The 19,268-nt window shown below is 37.2% G+C and overlaps 1 protein-coding gene across 2 annotated transcripts in view; it reads left to right on the forward strand.

Annotated features, from left to right (window-relative positions):
• Positions 1 to 656: 656 nt before the first annotated feature.
• LOC149803938 (protocadherin Fat 4-like) overlaps positions 657 to 19,268 on the forward strand; it is a 46,895-nt gene continuing 28,283 nt past the window's right edge. For both annotated transcript variants that reach the window (XM_089953744.1, XM_089953745.1), the window contains exons 1-5: positions 657 to 3,290; positions 8,340 to 9,935; positions 11,487 to 13,070; positions 16,239 to 17,470; positions 18,139 to 18,421. In XM_089953744.1, the coding sequence (XP_089809870.1) occupies positions 712 to 3,290; positions 8,340 to 9,935; positions 11,487 to 13,070; positions 16,239 to 17,470; positions 18,139 to 18,421 (7,274 nt within the window). In that variant the 5' untranslated portion in view covers positions 657 to 711. The remainder of the gene's footprint in view (positions 3,291 to 8,339; positions 9,936 to 11,486; positions 13,071 to 16,238; positions 17,471 to 18,138; positions 18,422 to 19,268) is intronic.

Genomic DNA, 19,268 nt, shown 5'->3' on the forward strand with positions numbered 1-19,268 from the left:
GTAATTGCTCTTTGAAATATATGTATATCAAAGAATGATTTGAAAAGTAATTACTCATAATATTTCAAAGAATGAATCAGGTAGTAATTACTCTATATATTATATCAAAGAATGAATCAGGCAGTAATTACTGTTCATAATGTATCAAAGAATGAATCAAGTTGTAATTTCTTTTCATACTAGATCAAGGAATGGAACAGTAATTACTCCACTTAATGTATCAACAGATGGATCAGTCAAAAATTAATTTAAATTTATGTATAAGAAGATTAATTGGTCAATAATTACTCTACATAATATAAAAATAATTACAAAATGTATTAATGCATGAATGGAGCAATAGTTTATATATCAAAAAATTAATTTATCAATATTTCAATGAATGAATCTCTTAACAATTACTCCACAAAATATGTCAAGAAAGGAATTAAGCAGTAATTTGCATAATATATCAATGAATGAATCAGTCAATAGTTACTCTACATTTACACATTAAAAATTAATCAGTCAATAATTATTCTATGTAAGAAAGAACTTATCAATAATAATTAATTACACAAAGGATTTTGTTTAAACAATAATAGCCTTGACTTTTAGTTTTGATTTTAATTCTTTATCTTATTTGTTTTTATCTTTTTAGGTGTATGCATCTTTTCCATTACACAAGGAAATCAACTGGACTGGTTCACAATCGATGAAAAGACTGGCACAATGTCCATCAAAAGATCACTTGATGCAGAGATTGCCACCAACATAACTCTAGATGTCACCGTTTTCAACAAAGACTCTTTTCTCTGTAATGATTCCATACGGGTTTATGTTTACATTGCTAATATCAATGATAACGCCCCACTCTGTCCGACTTTTTACCAATCCTTTCATATTGCTGAAAATACAACTGTTGGATCTCAGGTTTTAACTTTGCAATGCACAGATGCAGATGGAAATAGTTTAACTTATTCCATCATGTCAGGCAATAGCAATGGTGAATTTATGATCGACTCAAATACAGGAGCTATTACCACATCGGCTTCATTAGATGCAGAGGTTAAGAATATTTATTACATCAAGATTTTCGTAACTGATGGGAATTTTTCCAACGCTGATATTCTAACCATCTCAGTTGATGACATCAATGATAATCCACCAATGATTTTACCTGCAGGAAGTTTTACAGTGACACTAATTGAAAATGTGCCTTTATCCCTGGTTGTTCTCACTCTGAGTGCAGAAGATAATGATATAACATCCCACAACTTTTACTATTCCATTTCAGCTGGAAATGAGGATGGAAAATTTGCAATTTTCAAAACCTCTGGAATAATTGAACTTCAGAGTTCACTTGATCGGGAGACTGTTTCTGAATATAATTTAACAATTGAAGTCGCTGATGGAAAGGGATTTGACAGTTTGACGGCAACTTGTTCATTGATTGTAATTGTGTCCGATTACAATGACAATAAACCCGTATGTACGGATTATCATTACTTGTTGACCCTGGATGAGGATTTAATGGTACCCACGACAATAGTCCAGCTCTCATGCTACGACAGCGACATTTCAACTCCAACTTTGCTTTACACACCCTTATCTGTTTTTGGAAGCAAATTTTCCATTAATAATGTAACAGGGGAGTTAACTCTTAAAGAAAACCTTGACTATGAAAATACGACTGAGTATAATTTACATATTATTGTGGCTGACCAAGGGAACCCAGCTTTGCAGACAACAGTTGTGGTAAGAATCCTTGTGAATCCCATCAATGAATTTCCACCATTTTTTAACAATGGTATGTATTCTGTCAATGTAACTGAGGATACAGGCCTGGGTATTGTCATTCTACAAGTAATAGCCATAGATGCCGACAAAGGACTTGATCACAATTTTGTTACATACTCCATTGTGTCTGGCAACAGTGGAGACCATTTCTTCATCGAGTCATCTAATGGAATGATCAGTGTTTCCGCACCACTTGACCGAGAGACAGTAGCTGTGTACAATTTACTTGTGATGGCTAGCGATATGGTGGCTGGATCGGTAGATCAGAAATCCTCTTTCACAAATATTACCATCACCATCACTGATGTTAATGATAACTATCCAGAATTCAGTTTAAGTACTTACAGTACTTCAGTTCTAGAGAGCTCTACCCCAGGTACCACCATAATACGAGTCGCTGCAACGGATGCCGATGAAGGTTTATCTGGATCAGCAGGACTTCAGTACAGGATCTCTAGTGGAAACATGGATGGAAAATTCCGTATAATTGGGGATCACGTTATACTGGATGGCCTTGTCGATTATCAAACAAGCTCCCAGTATCACCTAAAAATTGTGGCCACTGATCAAGGAAGTCCTGCCTTGAGTTCATCTACTTATGTGACAATAACAGTTGTTGCTGTAAATGAGTTTAGTCCCGTTTTCTTAATCTTTGAACAGTTTTTATCTGTGGCTGAATCAGAACCAGTAGGAACATCCTTGTATAAATTCAGTGCATCGGATTCAGACACTGGTCGCTATGGGAAGTTCAGATTTTTTCTTGCAGAGGGAAATTACAATTCTACCTTCTCCCTGGATGAAAATACAGGTGAATTGATTATTTGGTCAGTTCTTGACTTTGATACTTGGCCAAATAGTTATAACCTAACTATAGAGGTACGGGATTTTGGTGACAATTCTAGTAACACATTTCATGACTTCACCTGGCTTTGCATTAATATAACAGATGTCAATGATAATTCCCCAACATTTGTAGACAATAAAGGATCACCAACAAGTAACTACACACTGTACTTGGATGAAAATGCTCTTATTGGTTATACTTTCCCTACTTACATAGCAGCAACAGACGCTGATTCTGGTAGCAATGCACATGTATTTTATAGCATTGGGTCTGGCGATGGGTCACACTTCTTGGTAGACTTCTCCACTGGTTGGCTATCAACGAGTTTCTCAGGATTTGATTTTGAAACAAAATCCTCATATTCTTTTCTGGTTCTTGCTAAAGATGGTGGCAGTCCTGCCCTTTCCTCACATTGTCTTGTTAGTGTTGTGATCAATGACATCAACGATAACAAGCCAGAATTTCAGAAAGCAGATTTTAGTGTTACCATTAATGAATCAGTAGCTGTTGGCATTGTCATAGCTACAGTGAATGCCACTGATGCCGACTCAAGTGCAAATAACAATAATATGATTTTGTACTCAGTGACTTCATTGTACTTCTCTATAGATTCAAACTCTGGTGTAATTCGGACTGCAGGCATCTTGGACCGGGATACCATACCAAGGTAATTCTGCCAATGTACAGGTTCTCTATCATTTGTGAGCTCATATTTTCAGAAATTTAGTTTTAAAAATTGTGAATTCACTTGTCATATATACAAACAACATAGACCATGATCTACTGTTGGATAATGAGTATGCAGATCAAGGTCTGTGTTGTTTGTTCTACTGATAGGTCCTAACAAAATGGATAGACCCTGATTGGCTGGTACATTATGTGATGGCATGTCTGGGTCTGTGTTTTTTGTTCTGTTGATTAGTCCTAACAAACTGGATAGACCCTGATTGGCTGGTACAGTATGTGATGGCATGTCTGGGTCTGTGTTTTTTGTTCTACTGATTAGTTCTAACAAACTAGATAGACCCTGATTGGCTGGTACATTATGTGATGGCATGTCTCGGTCTGTGTTGTTTGTTCTTTTGATTAGTCCTAACAAACTGGATAGACCCTGATTGGCTGGTATATAATGTGATGGCATGTCTGGGTATGTGTTTTTTGTTTTACTGATTAGTCCTAACAAACTGGATAGACCCTGATTGGCTGGTACATTATGTGATGGCATGTCTGGGTCTGTGTTTTTTGTTCTGCTGATTAGTTCTAACAAACTGGATAGACCCTGATTGGCTGGTACAGTATGTGATGTCATGTTTGGGTCTGTGTTATTTGTTCTACTGATTAGTTCTAACAAACTGGATAGACCCTGATTGGCTGGTACATAATTTGATGGCATGTATGGGTCTGTGTTTTTTGTTTTACTGATTAGTCCTAACAAACTGGATAGACCCTGATTGGCTGTTACATTATGTGATGGCATGTCTGGGTCTGTGTTTTTTGTTCTGCTGATTAGTCCTAACAAACTGGATAGACCCTGATTGGCTGGTACATTATGTGATGGCATGTCTGGGTCTGTTTTTTTGTTCTACTGATTAGTTCTAACAAACTGGATAGACCCTGATTGGCTGGTACATAATGTGATGGCATGTCTGGGTCTGTTTTTTTGTTCTACTGATTAGTTCTAACAAACTGGATAGACCCTGATTGGCTGGTACATAATTTGATGGCATGTCTGGGTCTGTTTTTTGTTCTTTTGATTAGTCCTAACAAACTGGATAGACCATGATTGGCTGGTACAGTATGTGATGACATGTCTGGGTCTGTATTTTTTGTTTTACTGATTAGTCCTAACAAACTGGATAGACCCTGATTGGCTAGTACAGTATGTGATGACATGTCTGGGTCTTTGCAGTTTGCATTTGGATCTGACTTGTAAGCAGATATATACAGTATTTATTTTGGTATGGAATGAATTTGATTCATGGATTTAATGAGCAATGATTTGTCTGTAAAGACTAACTGACCCAATTTTCCATCACTCTGTAAAGGAAAAAAGACCTATTTGTACATATGTAGTATGTCCATCGATTTGTAACAAATAAAACACCTTGAAACTTGAAACCCATACTATAAATTAATTCAGAGTAAGCAACCAAAAAATGACAAGTTCTTTAAGAGTGGACCTGAATAAATTAACAGATCTTTTTAATGTGGACCTGAATAAATGACCAGATCTTTCAAAGTGGACCTGAATAAATGACCAGATCTTTCAAAGTGGACCTGAATAAATGACCAGATCTTTCAAAGTGGACCTGAATAAATGACCAGATCTTTCAAAGTGGACCTGAATAAATTAAATGATTTTTAAAAGTGGACCTGATTAAATGACCAGATCTTTCAAAGTGGACCTGATTAAATGACCAGATCTTTCAAAGTGGACCTGATTAAATGACCAGATCTTTCAAAGTGGACCTGATTAAATGACCAGATCTTTTAAAGTGGACCTGATTAAATGACCAGATCTTTCAAAGTGGACCTGATTAAATGACCAGATCTTTTAAAGTGGACCTGAATAATTTAAATGATTTTTAAAACTGGACCTGATTAAATGACCAGATCTTTTAAAGTGGACCTGACAAAATGACCAGATCTTTTAAAGTTGACCTGAATAAATGACCAGAAGTGTACAAAGGTTTACTTGTTGATGTAAGTATTACAATATGTTAGTATTACAATATGTAAGGGGGCCCCGAGTGGCCGAGTGGTCTAAAGTGCTCTTTGTTACGGATCACTGCCATCTCACCTCTGTCTGCGGCGCTTTGAGTCTAAGATTCAGCCAATGTGAGTATGTGAGAAAGCTTGCCAGTAGCTTCTCGTGGGTCGGTGGTTCTTTCCGGGGTTTTCCCGGGTTCTTCCTCTGCCATTAATACTGGCCGCCATGTATAGCCTATCATGTGCTGAAAAATGGCGTGAAACACCACAACAACAACAATATGTAAGTATTACAATATGTAAGTATTACAATATGTTAGTATTACAATATGTATTACAATATGTAAGTATTACAATATGTTAGTATTACAATATGTATTACAATATGTAAGTATTACAATATGTAAGTATTACAATATGTAAGTATTACAATATATAAGTATTACAATATGTTAGTATTACAGTATGTAAGTATTACAATATGTAAGTATTACAATATGTATTACAATATGTAAGTATTACAATATGTAAGTATTACAATATGTATTACAATATGTATTACAATATGTCAGTATTACAATATGTAAGTATTACAATATGTAAGTATTATAATATGTTAGTATTACAATATGTATTACAATATGTAAGTATTACAATATGTAAGTATTACAATATGTTAGTATTACAATATGTGTGCATTCATATCCTGATTATCTTGTTTCTGACAGACCTGAGTTTCCCATTAAGGGCTTTCACCTGAATTTTGGGATGAGGAGTCCTCACTTTTGGGAAGATGTAAAGGAAAATGAAAAAAGCTAATGTTCATTATTTTAATATCAGGATTGAATTCTTAGCCATTTATAATATCACACTAAACACTAAATATTTTTCAATAAATAGACTGCTAAGTTTAAACATTATAATGTAAATTTATTTAAAACATTTACCTCTTCAACAACACTAAAACAAACAAAATCCCAACAATAAAATCATCATTATTAATTAGTTTCAAGAATGATCACTTGGAATGATTTGTAGTCTTCCCTGCAAGTCAAATAGCATCATCTCCTTCCAACAAAGAAACTGACCACTACAGTGTCCTAAAAAATTGTTAAAGCTACATTAAAAATCCAAATCACACACATGCACTAACAAAGAAATTAACATGAGTAAACACTGTACTGTATTTGTTTTAGTCGGCATATTTTTCTGCACTAAAAATTTATTCCAGTACTGTAGTGCCTTAGAGAAATCACACATACTTAAATGGCAGTGATTGTTATTATTGCATGTTCATGATTTGACAATATGGTCTAATTCAAATTCTGAGATTGCCGTGACTACTTTCTTGATTTATATTCACATCATCACTGATTTAATGTAAATACCATTATAACAGAATAGGGCTTCATTTGTTTGAATGTGCTTACACACAACAGTAGAATATGGTATATTTGAAGTACATCAGATTAACCTTCAGAGGGGCAGTCCATATGTCAGAATGGCCTTCAGAGGGGCAGTCCATATGTCAGAATGGCCTTTATAGAGGCAGTCCTTGTCACAATGGCCTTCAGAGGGGCAGTCCATATGTCAGAATGGCCTTCAGAGGGGCAGTCCATATGTCAGAATGGCCTTTATAGAGGCAGTCCTTGTCACAATGGCCTTCAGAGGGGCAGTCCATATGTCAGAATGGCCTTCAGAGGGGCAGTCCATATGTCAGAATGGCCTTTATAGAGGCAGTCCTTGTCACAATGGCCTTCAGAGGGGCAGTCCATATGTCAGAATGGCCTTCAGAGGGGCAGTCCATATGTCAGAATGGCCTTCAGAGGGGCAGTCCATATGTCAGAATGGCCTTTATAGAGGCAGTCCTTGTCACAATGGCCTTCAGAGGGGCAGTCCATATGTCAGAATGGCCTTCAGAGGGGCAGTCCATATGTCAGAATGGCCTTTATAGAGGCAGTCCTTGTCACAATGGCCTTCAGAGGGGCAGTCCATATGTCAGAATGGCCTTCACAGGGGCAGTCCATATGTCAGAATGGCCTTCAGAGGGGCAGTCCATATGTCAGAATGGCCTTTATAGAGGCAGTCCTTGTCACAATGGCCTTCAGAGGGGCAGTCCATATATCAGAATGGCCTTCAGAGGGGCAGTCCATATATCAGATTATGGCCTTCAGAGGGGCAGTCCATATATCAGAATGGCCTTCAGAGGGGCAGTCCATATATCAGAATGGCCTTCACAGGGGCAGTTCATATGTCAGAATGGCCTTCACAGGGGCAGTCCATATGTCAGAATGGCCTTCACAGGGGCAGTACATATGTCAGAATGGCCTTCACAGGGGCAGTTCATATGTCAGAATGGCCTTCAGAGGGGCAGTCCATATGTCAGAATGGCCTTCAGAGGGGCAGTCCATATGTCAGAATGGCCTTCAGAGGGGCAGTCCATATATCAGAATGGCCTTCAGAAGGGCAGTCCATATGTCAGAATGGCCTTCACAGGGGCAGTACATATGTCAGAATGGCCTTCACAGGGGCAGTTCATATGTCAGAATGGCCTTCAGAGGGGCAGTCCATATGTCAGAATGGCCTTCAGAGGGGCAGTCCATATGTCAGAATGGCCTTCAGAGGGGCAGTCCATATATCAGAATGGCCTTCAGAAGGGCAGTCCATATGTCAGAATGGCCTTCAGAGGGGCAGTCCATATGTCAGAATGGCCTTCACAGGGGCAGTTCATATGTCAGAATGGCCTTCAGAGGGGCAGTCCATATGTCAGAATGGCCTTCGGAGGGGCAGTTCATATGTCAGCTCAGCTGTCAGAGGGGCATTCTATGTCAGATTAATCATCAGAGGGGCAGTCCATATGTAAGAATAACTTTCACATGGGGCAAAATATGCTATCAGATGTTCAAGATAATGTACTTTTCATTGTTCACAGGTAAACACAATCATACAGATCTCTTAAGTTTATAATAATATGATGTAAAAAAACAAAATTATATCTTTTTTTTAGCCACATCTTGACTGTTCTTGCTGTTGACCAAGGTTCCCCACGCCTGACTGGTACAGCAACAGTGATGGTCATTTTAAATGACGTAAATGACAACAATCCTATCATCACTGGAACATATGATTACTCAATCCCTGAAAATACAACGGTCAATACAGCAGTCTTTACTATCATAGCAACAGATATCGATGCTGGTGAAAACAGCATGTTGTCATACAGCATTACAGCGGGAAATGACAATTCTTTTCAAATTGATACAACCACTGGAGTGATCAGAGTACAGAAAAGCTTGGACTACGAGACTACAGACAAATACCTTCTAACTGTTACCGTCCTTGATAATGGAGATGCGCAGAGAGGTGATATGGTTACAGTTAAAATTACAGTTCTTGACTCCAATGACAATTTTCCAGTGTTCAGTCCTGGTTCCTACTGCATTGACCTTTTAGAGAGTACTGCTATTGGAACAACCATTATTCAAGTGACAGCCACAGATATTGATGTAGGGTTGGCAGGAACAGTGGGACTTCAGTACACTATAATTGACGGTGATGTGGATGGAGTATTCTCCATGGTTGATGATTACGTTATCCTTCAAAAAGATATTGACTATGTGATAACACCACAGTTTGTACTAAAAATTGAAGCCAAAGATCAAGGCAGCATTCCTTTAAGCTCTCACACTTATCTGAAGATACATGTTATTGCTGTTAATGAGTACAGTCCGCACTTTACAACTAGCAAGAATTCTGTATCTGTGTATGAAAATACCTCTATCCGAACAACACTGTTTACATTCACTGCACAAGACAATGATACAGGTCAATATGGGGAAGTGCGGTATTACATCACTGATGGCATAGGAGGCTTGCTGTTCAATCTTGATGAATATTCTGGCATACTTTCTCTCTCCTCAAGACTGGACTATGACACAGAACCACGAGAATATAATTTAACTATTCAGGTCCAAGATGTCGGAGATGATGTAAATAACACCTTGTGTGACCAGATGGGGTTCGTCATTAGACTTGTCGATGTCAACGATAATGCACCCGTATTTTTTAATAATGGAGTTGCAACAAATTCTTTCACTTTAACTCTCAGTGAGGATGCTGGAAGTGGATATTTTTTAGCAACAGCAATCTCTGCCATGGATAATGACTCAGGAATCAATTCTCAAGTTAGATACTCCCTATTGTATGGTGATGATGCTGCCCTCTTTTCAATAAACCCTTTAACAGGAGTTTTAATGACAACCTCTTCTAATTTTGACTATGAAACAAAAGTATCCTATACGTTTTATGTGGAGGTCTCAGACGGCGGATTTCCATCCCATTCCACCCATTGTACAGTGAACATTCTGATTAGTGACGTAAATGACAATGCACCAGTTTTTGATCGCGCCAAGTTCAACGTAAGCTTGTTGGAATCATCACCAATAGGAACAAAGGTTTCAATTGTCAGTGCTCGAGATGTGGATTCTAGTATTAACAATAATAATGTTGTCATTTACTCCATGATTTCATCACATTTTACCATAGATATCAACTCCGGAATAATACAGTCAGTCACTACTTTAGACAGGGAGACTGAGCCCAGGTATGATTTTATTAACATGGGTTACAATTTTGTAAATTTGTGTGTGAACAGAACTGTATATTCAATATGACATTTATTTATCAGCTACTGCCATTTACTTGAATGCTGCTGCATTTATGACATGTTCTGTATCAGCTATTGTTGACCAGATTGCTGCTGCATGTGTGACTTGTTATGTATCAGCTATTGTTGACATGATAGCTGTTGCATTTATGACATGTTCTGTATCAGCTATTGTTTACATGATTGCTGTTGCATTTACGACATGTTCTGTATCAGCTGTTGTTGACATGATTGCTGTTGCATTTACGACATGTTCTGTATCAGCTGTTGCTGACATGATTGCTGTTGCATTTACGACATGTTCTGTATCAGCTGTTGCTGACATGATTGCTGTTGCATTTATGACATGTTCTGTATCAGCTGTTGTTGACATGATAGCTGTTGCATTTATGACATGTTCTGTATCAGCTATTGTTTACATGATTGCTGTTGCATTTACGACATGTTCTGTATCAGCCGTTGTTGACATGATTGCTGTTGCATTTATGACATGTTCTGTATCAGCTATTGTTGACATGATTGTTGCTACATTTATGATGCATTATTGATCAACTATTAACATAATTCTTAGCCTACTATACTGCAGCTCTCCCATATCTGATGACAGTCCCATCCCTAAACATTTTAGCCATTTTTTATCTTACCAGATTAAGAGAGCTTATTCTTATAACAAGTCATGCCACTTTTTAGACAAATTTAAAAGGCAGGTCCCATGGACTTTTCATTGGGTCAGTATTGTATACATGTCCCATGGACTTTTCATCAGGTCAGTATTGTATACAGGTCCCATGGGGTTTTCATAATATCAGTATTATATACAGGTCCCATGGACTTTTCATTAGGTCAGTATTGTATACAGGTCCCATGGACTTTTCATTGGGTCAGTATTGTATACATGTCCCATGGACTTTTCATTGGGTCAGTACTGTATACAGGTCCCATGGGCTTTTCATTGGGTCAGTATTGTATACATGTCCCATGGACTTTTCATTAGGTCAGTATTATATACAGTTCCCATTGACTTTTCATTGGATCAGTATTGTATACAGGTCCCATGGGCTTTTTTACATGATCAGTATTGTGTACAGGCTTAATGGGCTTTTCATAAAATCAGTTGTATATACATTTTAAAAATAAAATATAACATGAAAAGAAAGTGCAGTCAAATCTTTAAACCTTGATTTCACTTTTTGTTTAGAATATCTGAACATTCATTACTGATTCATATTATAAGCCAGATTTGATCTGAATACCAAGATTTCTTGGAAAGGGGGGTGGGGGAGGCATGCCTTCATTATTGTGTTAACATACGGTATGCATCTTTCCATAAAGTGATCTAATGATCTTACTGAATTACGTTATTATTCCTTTTTTTAAACAAAATGCACACCTACCTATGTCACTGAGTACTTGTTTACTTTGCTTTCATTTCCTTTATTGTGTATCAGTTTCTGATCCATACAATAATCTTTAATTTTGTGTTTTTAGCCATATCCTGTATGTCATTGCCACCGATCAAGGATCCCCAAAGCTCTCAGCAACAGCCACAGTTACAGTTAATCTTGAAGATGTCAATGATAATGCCCCAGTCATCACGGGAACGTATGACATCGCCGTCTACGAAAACATCTCCATCAACACAATCCTCTTCACTATTGTAGCTTCAGATTCAGACAAAGATGAAAATGCTCAGATTATATATACTATTTCATCTGGAAACATCGATAACACTTTTAAAATTGATTTATTTACAGGAGAGATTGTAGTCAGAAGTATGCTTGACTATGAATCGGTACATAACTACACCTTAGACGTAGTAGTATATGATGCCAGTTACCCACAGCACAGTGTGACAGTGTCAGCCACAATTACAATTTTGGATGTTAACGATAATAGTCCGGTCTTTAAACCAGCTACATACAGTACTTCAATATTAGAGAGTGCATCTATTGGCACGAAAGTAATCCGAGTTACTGCTACAGATGAGGACGAAGGAGTAGCTGGGACAGCTGGATTACAGTACACTATTGTGGGTGGTGACTCGGAGGGAGTATTTTCTATGACAGGTGACTCAGTTTGTCTTGAAAAGGACATTGATGCAATGATGACCTCTCAGTACTGGCTCCAAATTCATGTAACTGATCAAGGATACAACCCTCATACTGCATCCACTTATGTGACAATTAACATAATCCCAGTAAATGAATATGCTCCATCATTTGTTATGGGTGTTCATACAGTTACGATAAGTGAAGACACTCCTGTTGGGGTGTCTTTACATACTGCATATGCAACAGATCTGGACACTGGACAGTATGGAGAACTTTTGTACTACATCACATCAGGCAATGACAATATGATATTTTTAATGGATGAGGTTACAGGAGAACTGACACTGTTATCTCCCCTTGATTATGACAGTGGACCTTGGAGCTATAACTTGACGATCATGGTTCAAGATAAAGGAGACAATGTCAGCAACACATTTTCGAGTTACACATGGTTTACGTTGTATGTCACTGACATCAATGACATAACACCTACCTTTTCAAGCAGTATTTACAGTGTCTGCACAGAAGAAAATGTTTTAGTGGGGCACACTATATACATGGGGCTCTTGGCTTCAGATGCAGATTCTGGCCAAAATGGCCAAATTACATATTCTATTGTATCTGTAGATGGAGTGAACATCTTTGCAATTAATCGCTCCACAGCTGTTGTTACTGTGAATATGGAAGGTATTGACTATGAGTCAAAGAAATCATATTCCCTGATTGTTCAAGCTATGGACAATGGGTCCATTCCTTTGTACTCTTGGTGTCAGCTAAAAATCTGTATTAAAGACGTCAATGACAATGCACCAGTATTTAAGATTAAAGATTGGACCGTGTCGATTTCAGAAGCATGCCCAGTAGGAACAAGCATTACACAGGTGACAGCAACCGATGCTGACTCAAGTGTTGATAACAACAATGTCTTTGTCTATTCCGTGGCTTCTTCGTTCTTTGCTGTGAACTCTACAACTGGTGTAATCACTACTACAGCCATTTTGGACAGAGAAACAGTTTCTAGGTAAGGGGTCTTGGTATAAATGTATATTTACCTTATTCCATATTTTAAGAGCCTGATTAAATTACAGTGATTTCAATAAATACAAGCTCTATCCTATCAATAGAAACAAAAATGAAAATTAATATTAAGTATATTTTTCAATCAGAAATTAGAATTTTCTTTTCCTGTTTTATTGGGCAGTATCAGCATTACCATTTTGTGTGCAGTTTATTTTTAAAAGTTGTGTACAGTATAGGGATTTTCAATATTTTTCTGGTGTCAATATTGTATCCTAACAGGTTTATTGAAGCCCAAGCAAAGAAAGTTATAATTTTCCAACGCAGTTTAAATTTTCCCTTGAGAAGGGACCAATGCATCACAGTGACTGTGTTCCTGATTAGCTGATGTGAAAGGGTCAGTGTACATGCATGTCTTGCAAGAGCCAGCTTCAAAGATTTATTGAGAAATAACCCTTTAGAAAATGGTTCAGATTAATTTCTGTCATTTCAGAGGAATAAAGCAACTACCAAATGTTTGGCAGGTAAAGTTTACAGATTCTGAGCCATATTTTAAATTGAAACACTTGTTACTGTGGAGCAGACAGGTTGAAAACCTCCTCTGCATGCATCGTTTTTTCTCTTTTACCATGAGTGAATATGAGAACACATCTTATTTCTCTTCTTGGAAAGTTTATCTCCTGTGCCAATGTAATAGGATTGAATGCAGAGTGATTTATATTGGGTACAGTCCAGCAAAAGTATAAGAACACAAGAGAATCAGTGCTCCATAAAATCAAATCTAAGTGCATGGATATGCCCACATTTTGACAACCCATTCAATGCATTACCCAATGTCAGGAGTATGACCTTTACCTTGCAAATCCCCCCCAATGCCACCACCATGCCACTTCCATGCAAACCCCATGCTGCTTCCATGCAAACCCTATGCCACTTCCATGCAAACCCTATGCCACTTCCATGACATTTCACACCCACTAATATGTTAAAACTGTCTTTGACTTAGTTTATAATCCTGGTACTAAATTATTGTCTACATGCAGACAAGATGAGCTTCTTGGATATCAGGAATTACACCACATAACCTATGATTATTAGTTATTACTTTCACTTGTGTCACTGTGGATCTTTCATTGCCACATGCCCAATGAATATAAATTACTTCCACTTGTGTCATTGTGAATCTTTCATTGCCACATGCCCAATGAATATTAGTTATTACTTCCACTTGTGTCATTGTGAATCTTTCATTGCCACATACCCAATGAATATAAATTACTTCCACTTGTGTCATTGTGAATCTTTCATTGCCATATGCCCAATGAATATTAGTTATTACTTCCACTTGTGTCATTGTGCATGCTTCATTACCACATGCCCAATGAATATTAGTTATTACTTCCACTTGTGTCATTGTGAATCTTTCATTGCCACATGCCCAATGAATATTAGTTTGTACCTCCACTTATGTCATTGTGAATCTTTCATTGCCACATGCCCAATGAATATTAGTTATTGCTTCCACTTGTGTCATTGTGAATCTTTCATTGCCACATGCCCAATGAATATAAATTACTTCCACTTGTGTCATTGTGAATCTTTCATTGCCACATGCCCAATGAATATCAATTACTTCCACTTGTGTCATTGTAGATCTTTCATTGCCACATGCCCAATGAATATCAATTATTTCCACTTGTGTCACTGTGGATCTTTCATTGCCACATGCCCAATGAATATCAATTACTTCCACTTGTGTCATTGTAGATCTTTCATTGCCACATGCCCAATGAATATCAATTATTTCCACTTGTGTCACTGTGGATCTTTCATTGCCACATGCCCAATGAATATCAATTACTTCCACTTTTGTCATTGTGAATCTTTCATTGCCACATGCCCAATGAATATCAATTACTTCCACTTGTGTCACTGTGGATCTTTCATTGCCACATGCCCAATGAATATCAATTACTTCCACATGTGTCATTGTGAATCTTTCATTGCCACATGCCCAATGAATATTAATTACTTCCACTTGTGTCATTGTGCATGCTTCATTGTCACATGCCCAATGAATATCAATTACTTCCACTTGTGTCATTGTGAATCTTTCATTGCCACATGCCCAGTGAATATCAATTACTTCCACTTGTGTCATTGTGCATGCTTCATTGCCACATGCCCAATGAATATCAATTATTTCCACTTGTGTCATTGTGCATGCTTCATTGTCACATGCCCAATGAATATTAATTACTTCCACTTGTGTCATTGTGGATCTTTCATTGCCACATGCCCAATGAATATCAATTACTTCCACTTGTGTCATTGTGGATCTTTCATTGCCACATGCCCAATGAATATCAATTACTTCCACATGTGTCATTGTGCATGCTTCATTGCCAGATGCCCAATGAATATCAATTACTTCCACATGTGTCATTGTGCATGCTTCATTGCCAGATGCCCAATGAATATCAATTACTTCCACATGTGTCATTGTGAATCTTTCATTGCCACATGCCCAATGAATATCAATTACTTCCACTTGTGTCATTGTGCATGCTTCACATTTAAGTACTCTTAGTGTGCCTTTCTAGTAACATTTTCTCACTGCAAGGAAATATATTGAGTCTGTTTTCTACCTTTTTCTTCCATCATTTTCATCTAGATGAATAATTTATCACCTCATTTGTTATCTTCATCATGCATTGATGCACTTTAATTTCCTACATGCTAGGTATGAGTACTTGCAGACCCATTTTCTTGTAAACCAGGCCAATCATTAGTATATTTTTCATAACTTGCTTAACATAAGTTTGGAAAATAGGGCTGTTCATTGATTTTGTTTTTAACTGTTATGTGTTAGTATTCCCTGCACAAGCAGCTTACATGACACCTGACTGAATTTTACCTGGGATAATGTGAATGGTTGGGACATGATGCTACATGTTTGCATTATAATGCCCCAGTGCTGGACATCACTATAAACTGTCACACTGCAGACATCGTAGCGATACGACTGAAATATTGTTAAAGCTACGCAAAAATGTCCAAATCACACGTACACACATAATACTGAGGTGAGATTTGAAAGGTCTAATCTATTATAGTAAATAGATCTATCTGGATTGGGGAAGATGATAAGAATTTTCTATTTGTATTTCAGCTATACTCTGACAATCTATGCTGTAGACGAGGGCTCACCCAAGTTAATGGGGACATCTACATTAACTGTCAACCTGGAAGATGTCAACGACAACTTGCCACTCATCAGTGGGACTTACAATGTCTCCGTCTATGAGGACATCTGGGTTAACAGCATGATTTTTTCCATTGCTGCAAGTGATCAGGATTATGGAGAAAATGGACAGCTGTCATTTGCAATAGTATCTGGCAACACAGGTGCAGATTTTAAAATTGAAGAATCTTCTGGTTTTGTTCTGGTCCAGAATGGCCTGGATAGAGAAAGGACTGAGAGCTATCTTTTGGTAATAAATGTGACAGATAATGGAGAAATGCCAAAAAGTGCAACTATCACTGCATCAATTACCTTACTTGATGTAAATGACAACACCCCCACCTTCAGTCAGATGTCATACTATTTCACTGTATTTGAGAATATTACTATAGGATCATTGATAGGAACATTATCTGCAACAGATAATGATGTTGGTTTGAATGCAGAAATTACATTTTCTATCAGAAATTCTGTGAGTGGGAACTCCTCACATTTTATAATAAACTCAGTGACTGGAGTTATCACCACTGCAACACAAATGGACCGTGAGACTTGGAACTTGTACAGATTTGTTGTTCAAGCCACAGATGTTGGGATCCCTGCTCTATCCAGATTTGTCAATGTCACAGTGACCATATTAGATTCAAATGATTTTGCACCGGTATTTTCTCAAAGCATTTATTCTGTAGTCATTGCACCTAATTTGCCAGTTGGGACAAGTTTGTTGAAAGTATCCATTTCTGATGCAGATGAAGGGACCAATGCTGAAATAATGCTGTCAATAGATACTTCTAACATGATGGGTATTTTATCCCACCAGTATGTGACTGTAAATTCTTCCTCCTCAGTTATCTCAGTGAAACAGATTCTTACTGGCCAGCCCATTTCGAATCTAACCTTCATTATGATGGCTACGGACAGGGGTTATCCTCCACTGACTTCTTCAGCTATCATTTTAATTTACATCAATGATAGCAATGACAACAGGCCGGTCTTCATCTCCACGTTTTATGACTCGGAGATCCCATACAATGACCACTGTCAAAAGATTGTTACAACAGTTTCTGCCACTGATGCTGACATTGGAGTCAATAGTCAGATAAAGTACTACTTTACCAAGAATGACTATCCAACCTACTTCAAAATTGATTCTATGAAAGGTATTTTTTTAAAGAAAAGTGTTGAAATTTTCATAAGATGTTTTTGGTTAAAAAAATTAGCTGACATCAATCATTCTGTAAAAAAAAAAGTATAAAATTTCTAGTTTCTACATATATTTATGTTCATAATTGTCATTTTCAGGGACATCTTGAATGACTGACAATTTCAGAGAATCACAACTTTATGCAATGACTATTCAGATTTGTTCAAGAATTAAAATTTAGTAAATAAAAAGTAGTTTTAAGATTTAATTTATGAGATATAATGATATAAAGTGCAAAAAAATTTGAGAAACTTTGATGGCTTACCACAAGTTACCGTGATATTTATGACTCGCATTGCCTCTCTCTCTTGACTTTTCCTGCCCCATTGCAAATGAATACGCTTGTAATAACATCATTCTGGATTGTGTTTTATACCATATACATTATTTCACTAGTAACACATTTTATGTGGGTTCAAGTCTGGGTTTAGGCCAATGTGGGTATGTGAGAAAGCTTGCCAGTAGCTTATTGTGGGGGGGGGGGTTCTTTCTGGGGTTTTCCTCCACCATTTATACTGGCCACCATATATGGCCTGTCTTGAGATGAAAAATGGCATTAAACCCTACAACAACAACACATTTTATGTGGACATAGATTGATTATAAATGCTATCATTGTTTCAGGGGATATCACTCTTTTAGAAGCTCCAGAGTCTAACGAAGTTTATGTGTTATATGCTGGTGCAAGAGACGGTGGCACTCCATCCCTTGAAGCAACCATTCCTGCTACAGTCCGAGTGGATACATATGATTGTTACACCAGTGTGGTCTCCATCACCATGGGAATCAATAAAACCGCATACACACCCTTGGAGTCGGCATTTCTTGACAAAGTTACCATGGTACTGCACTCAAAATACTACAAGTCCCAGGCCAGGAGGTGGTGTGTAGAGGACACGTCAGCAGAGTGAGTTGGAATTGTCTTTTGCAGACAGACTTTTTTCCTCACTTGTATAAATTGATTCTTTTTTTATTTTAATACAATCAACAGTATTTGAAGTCATTTCAGGGTCTGTGTTGTTTGCAGTTCGACTTAAGTATAAATGAGTATATGTGCTGCATATGGGCATACAAGGAATAAAGAAGAATATGAGTTATTAATAAATAAGGGAAAGAAAGGCCTCTGTGTAAATGTTGGCATGATAAAGAAAGATAATACGATGATATGAGATCATGTTGATTTGAGTTTGGTTTTTGTTTACTGCTTTGCAGCACAGCAACACAAGTTGGTTATTTGGTGCTCAGGAGTAAAGTCCCTCGCCCAAGGACACATTAGCTAACACAGGCTGGTCTGATGGTAGGATTTGAACCCACACCCTTTCAGTTTTGAGCCTGGCACACTTACCATTGATCCACTTCTATCCAGATAATGTTAGTATGAGAAAGATAATGTGATGGTAAAAAATAAATTGGAATGAGAAAGATAAAATGATAGTTTGAGATGATATTAGTATGAGAAAGAGAAATATAATGGTATGAGATAAATATTAGTATAAGAAAGATAAAATGATAGTTCAAGATAATATTAGTGTGAGAAAGAGAAATATAATGGTATTAGATATTAGTATGTATGAAATATATGTTGGTGTGAGGTAGAGAAAGATAATATTATGGGAGAGGAAGATTATATGGGATAAAAAAGCAGGAGATTTTTCTTGTGCATTTATTAAATATATGATATAAATTGCAAATAGTTAAGAATTATAAAAAAAGGCAAGATAAAGGAAATACCATTCCAGTGTTTAAATGTTTAA

Source organism: Sinohyriopsis cumingii, chromosome 3 (genome assembly GCF_028554795.1).
Source record: "Sinohyriopsis cumingii isolate HCF-2022 chromosome 3, ASM2855479v2, whole genome shotgun sequence".
Taxonomy (NCBI): Eukaryota; Metazoa; Mollusca; class Bivalvia; order Unionida; family Unionidae; genus Sinohyriopsis; species Sinohyriopsis cumingii.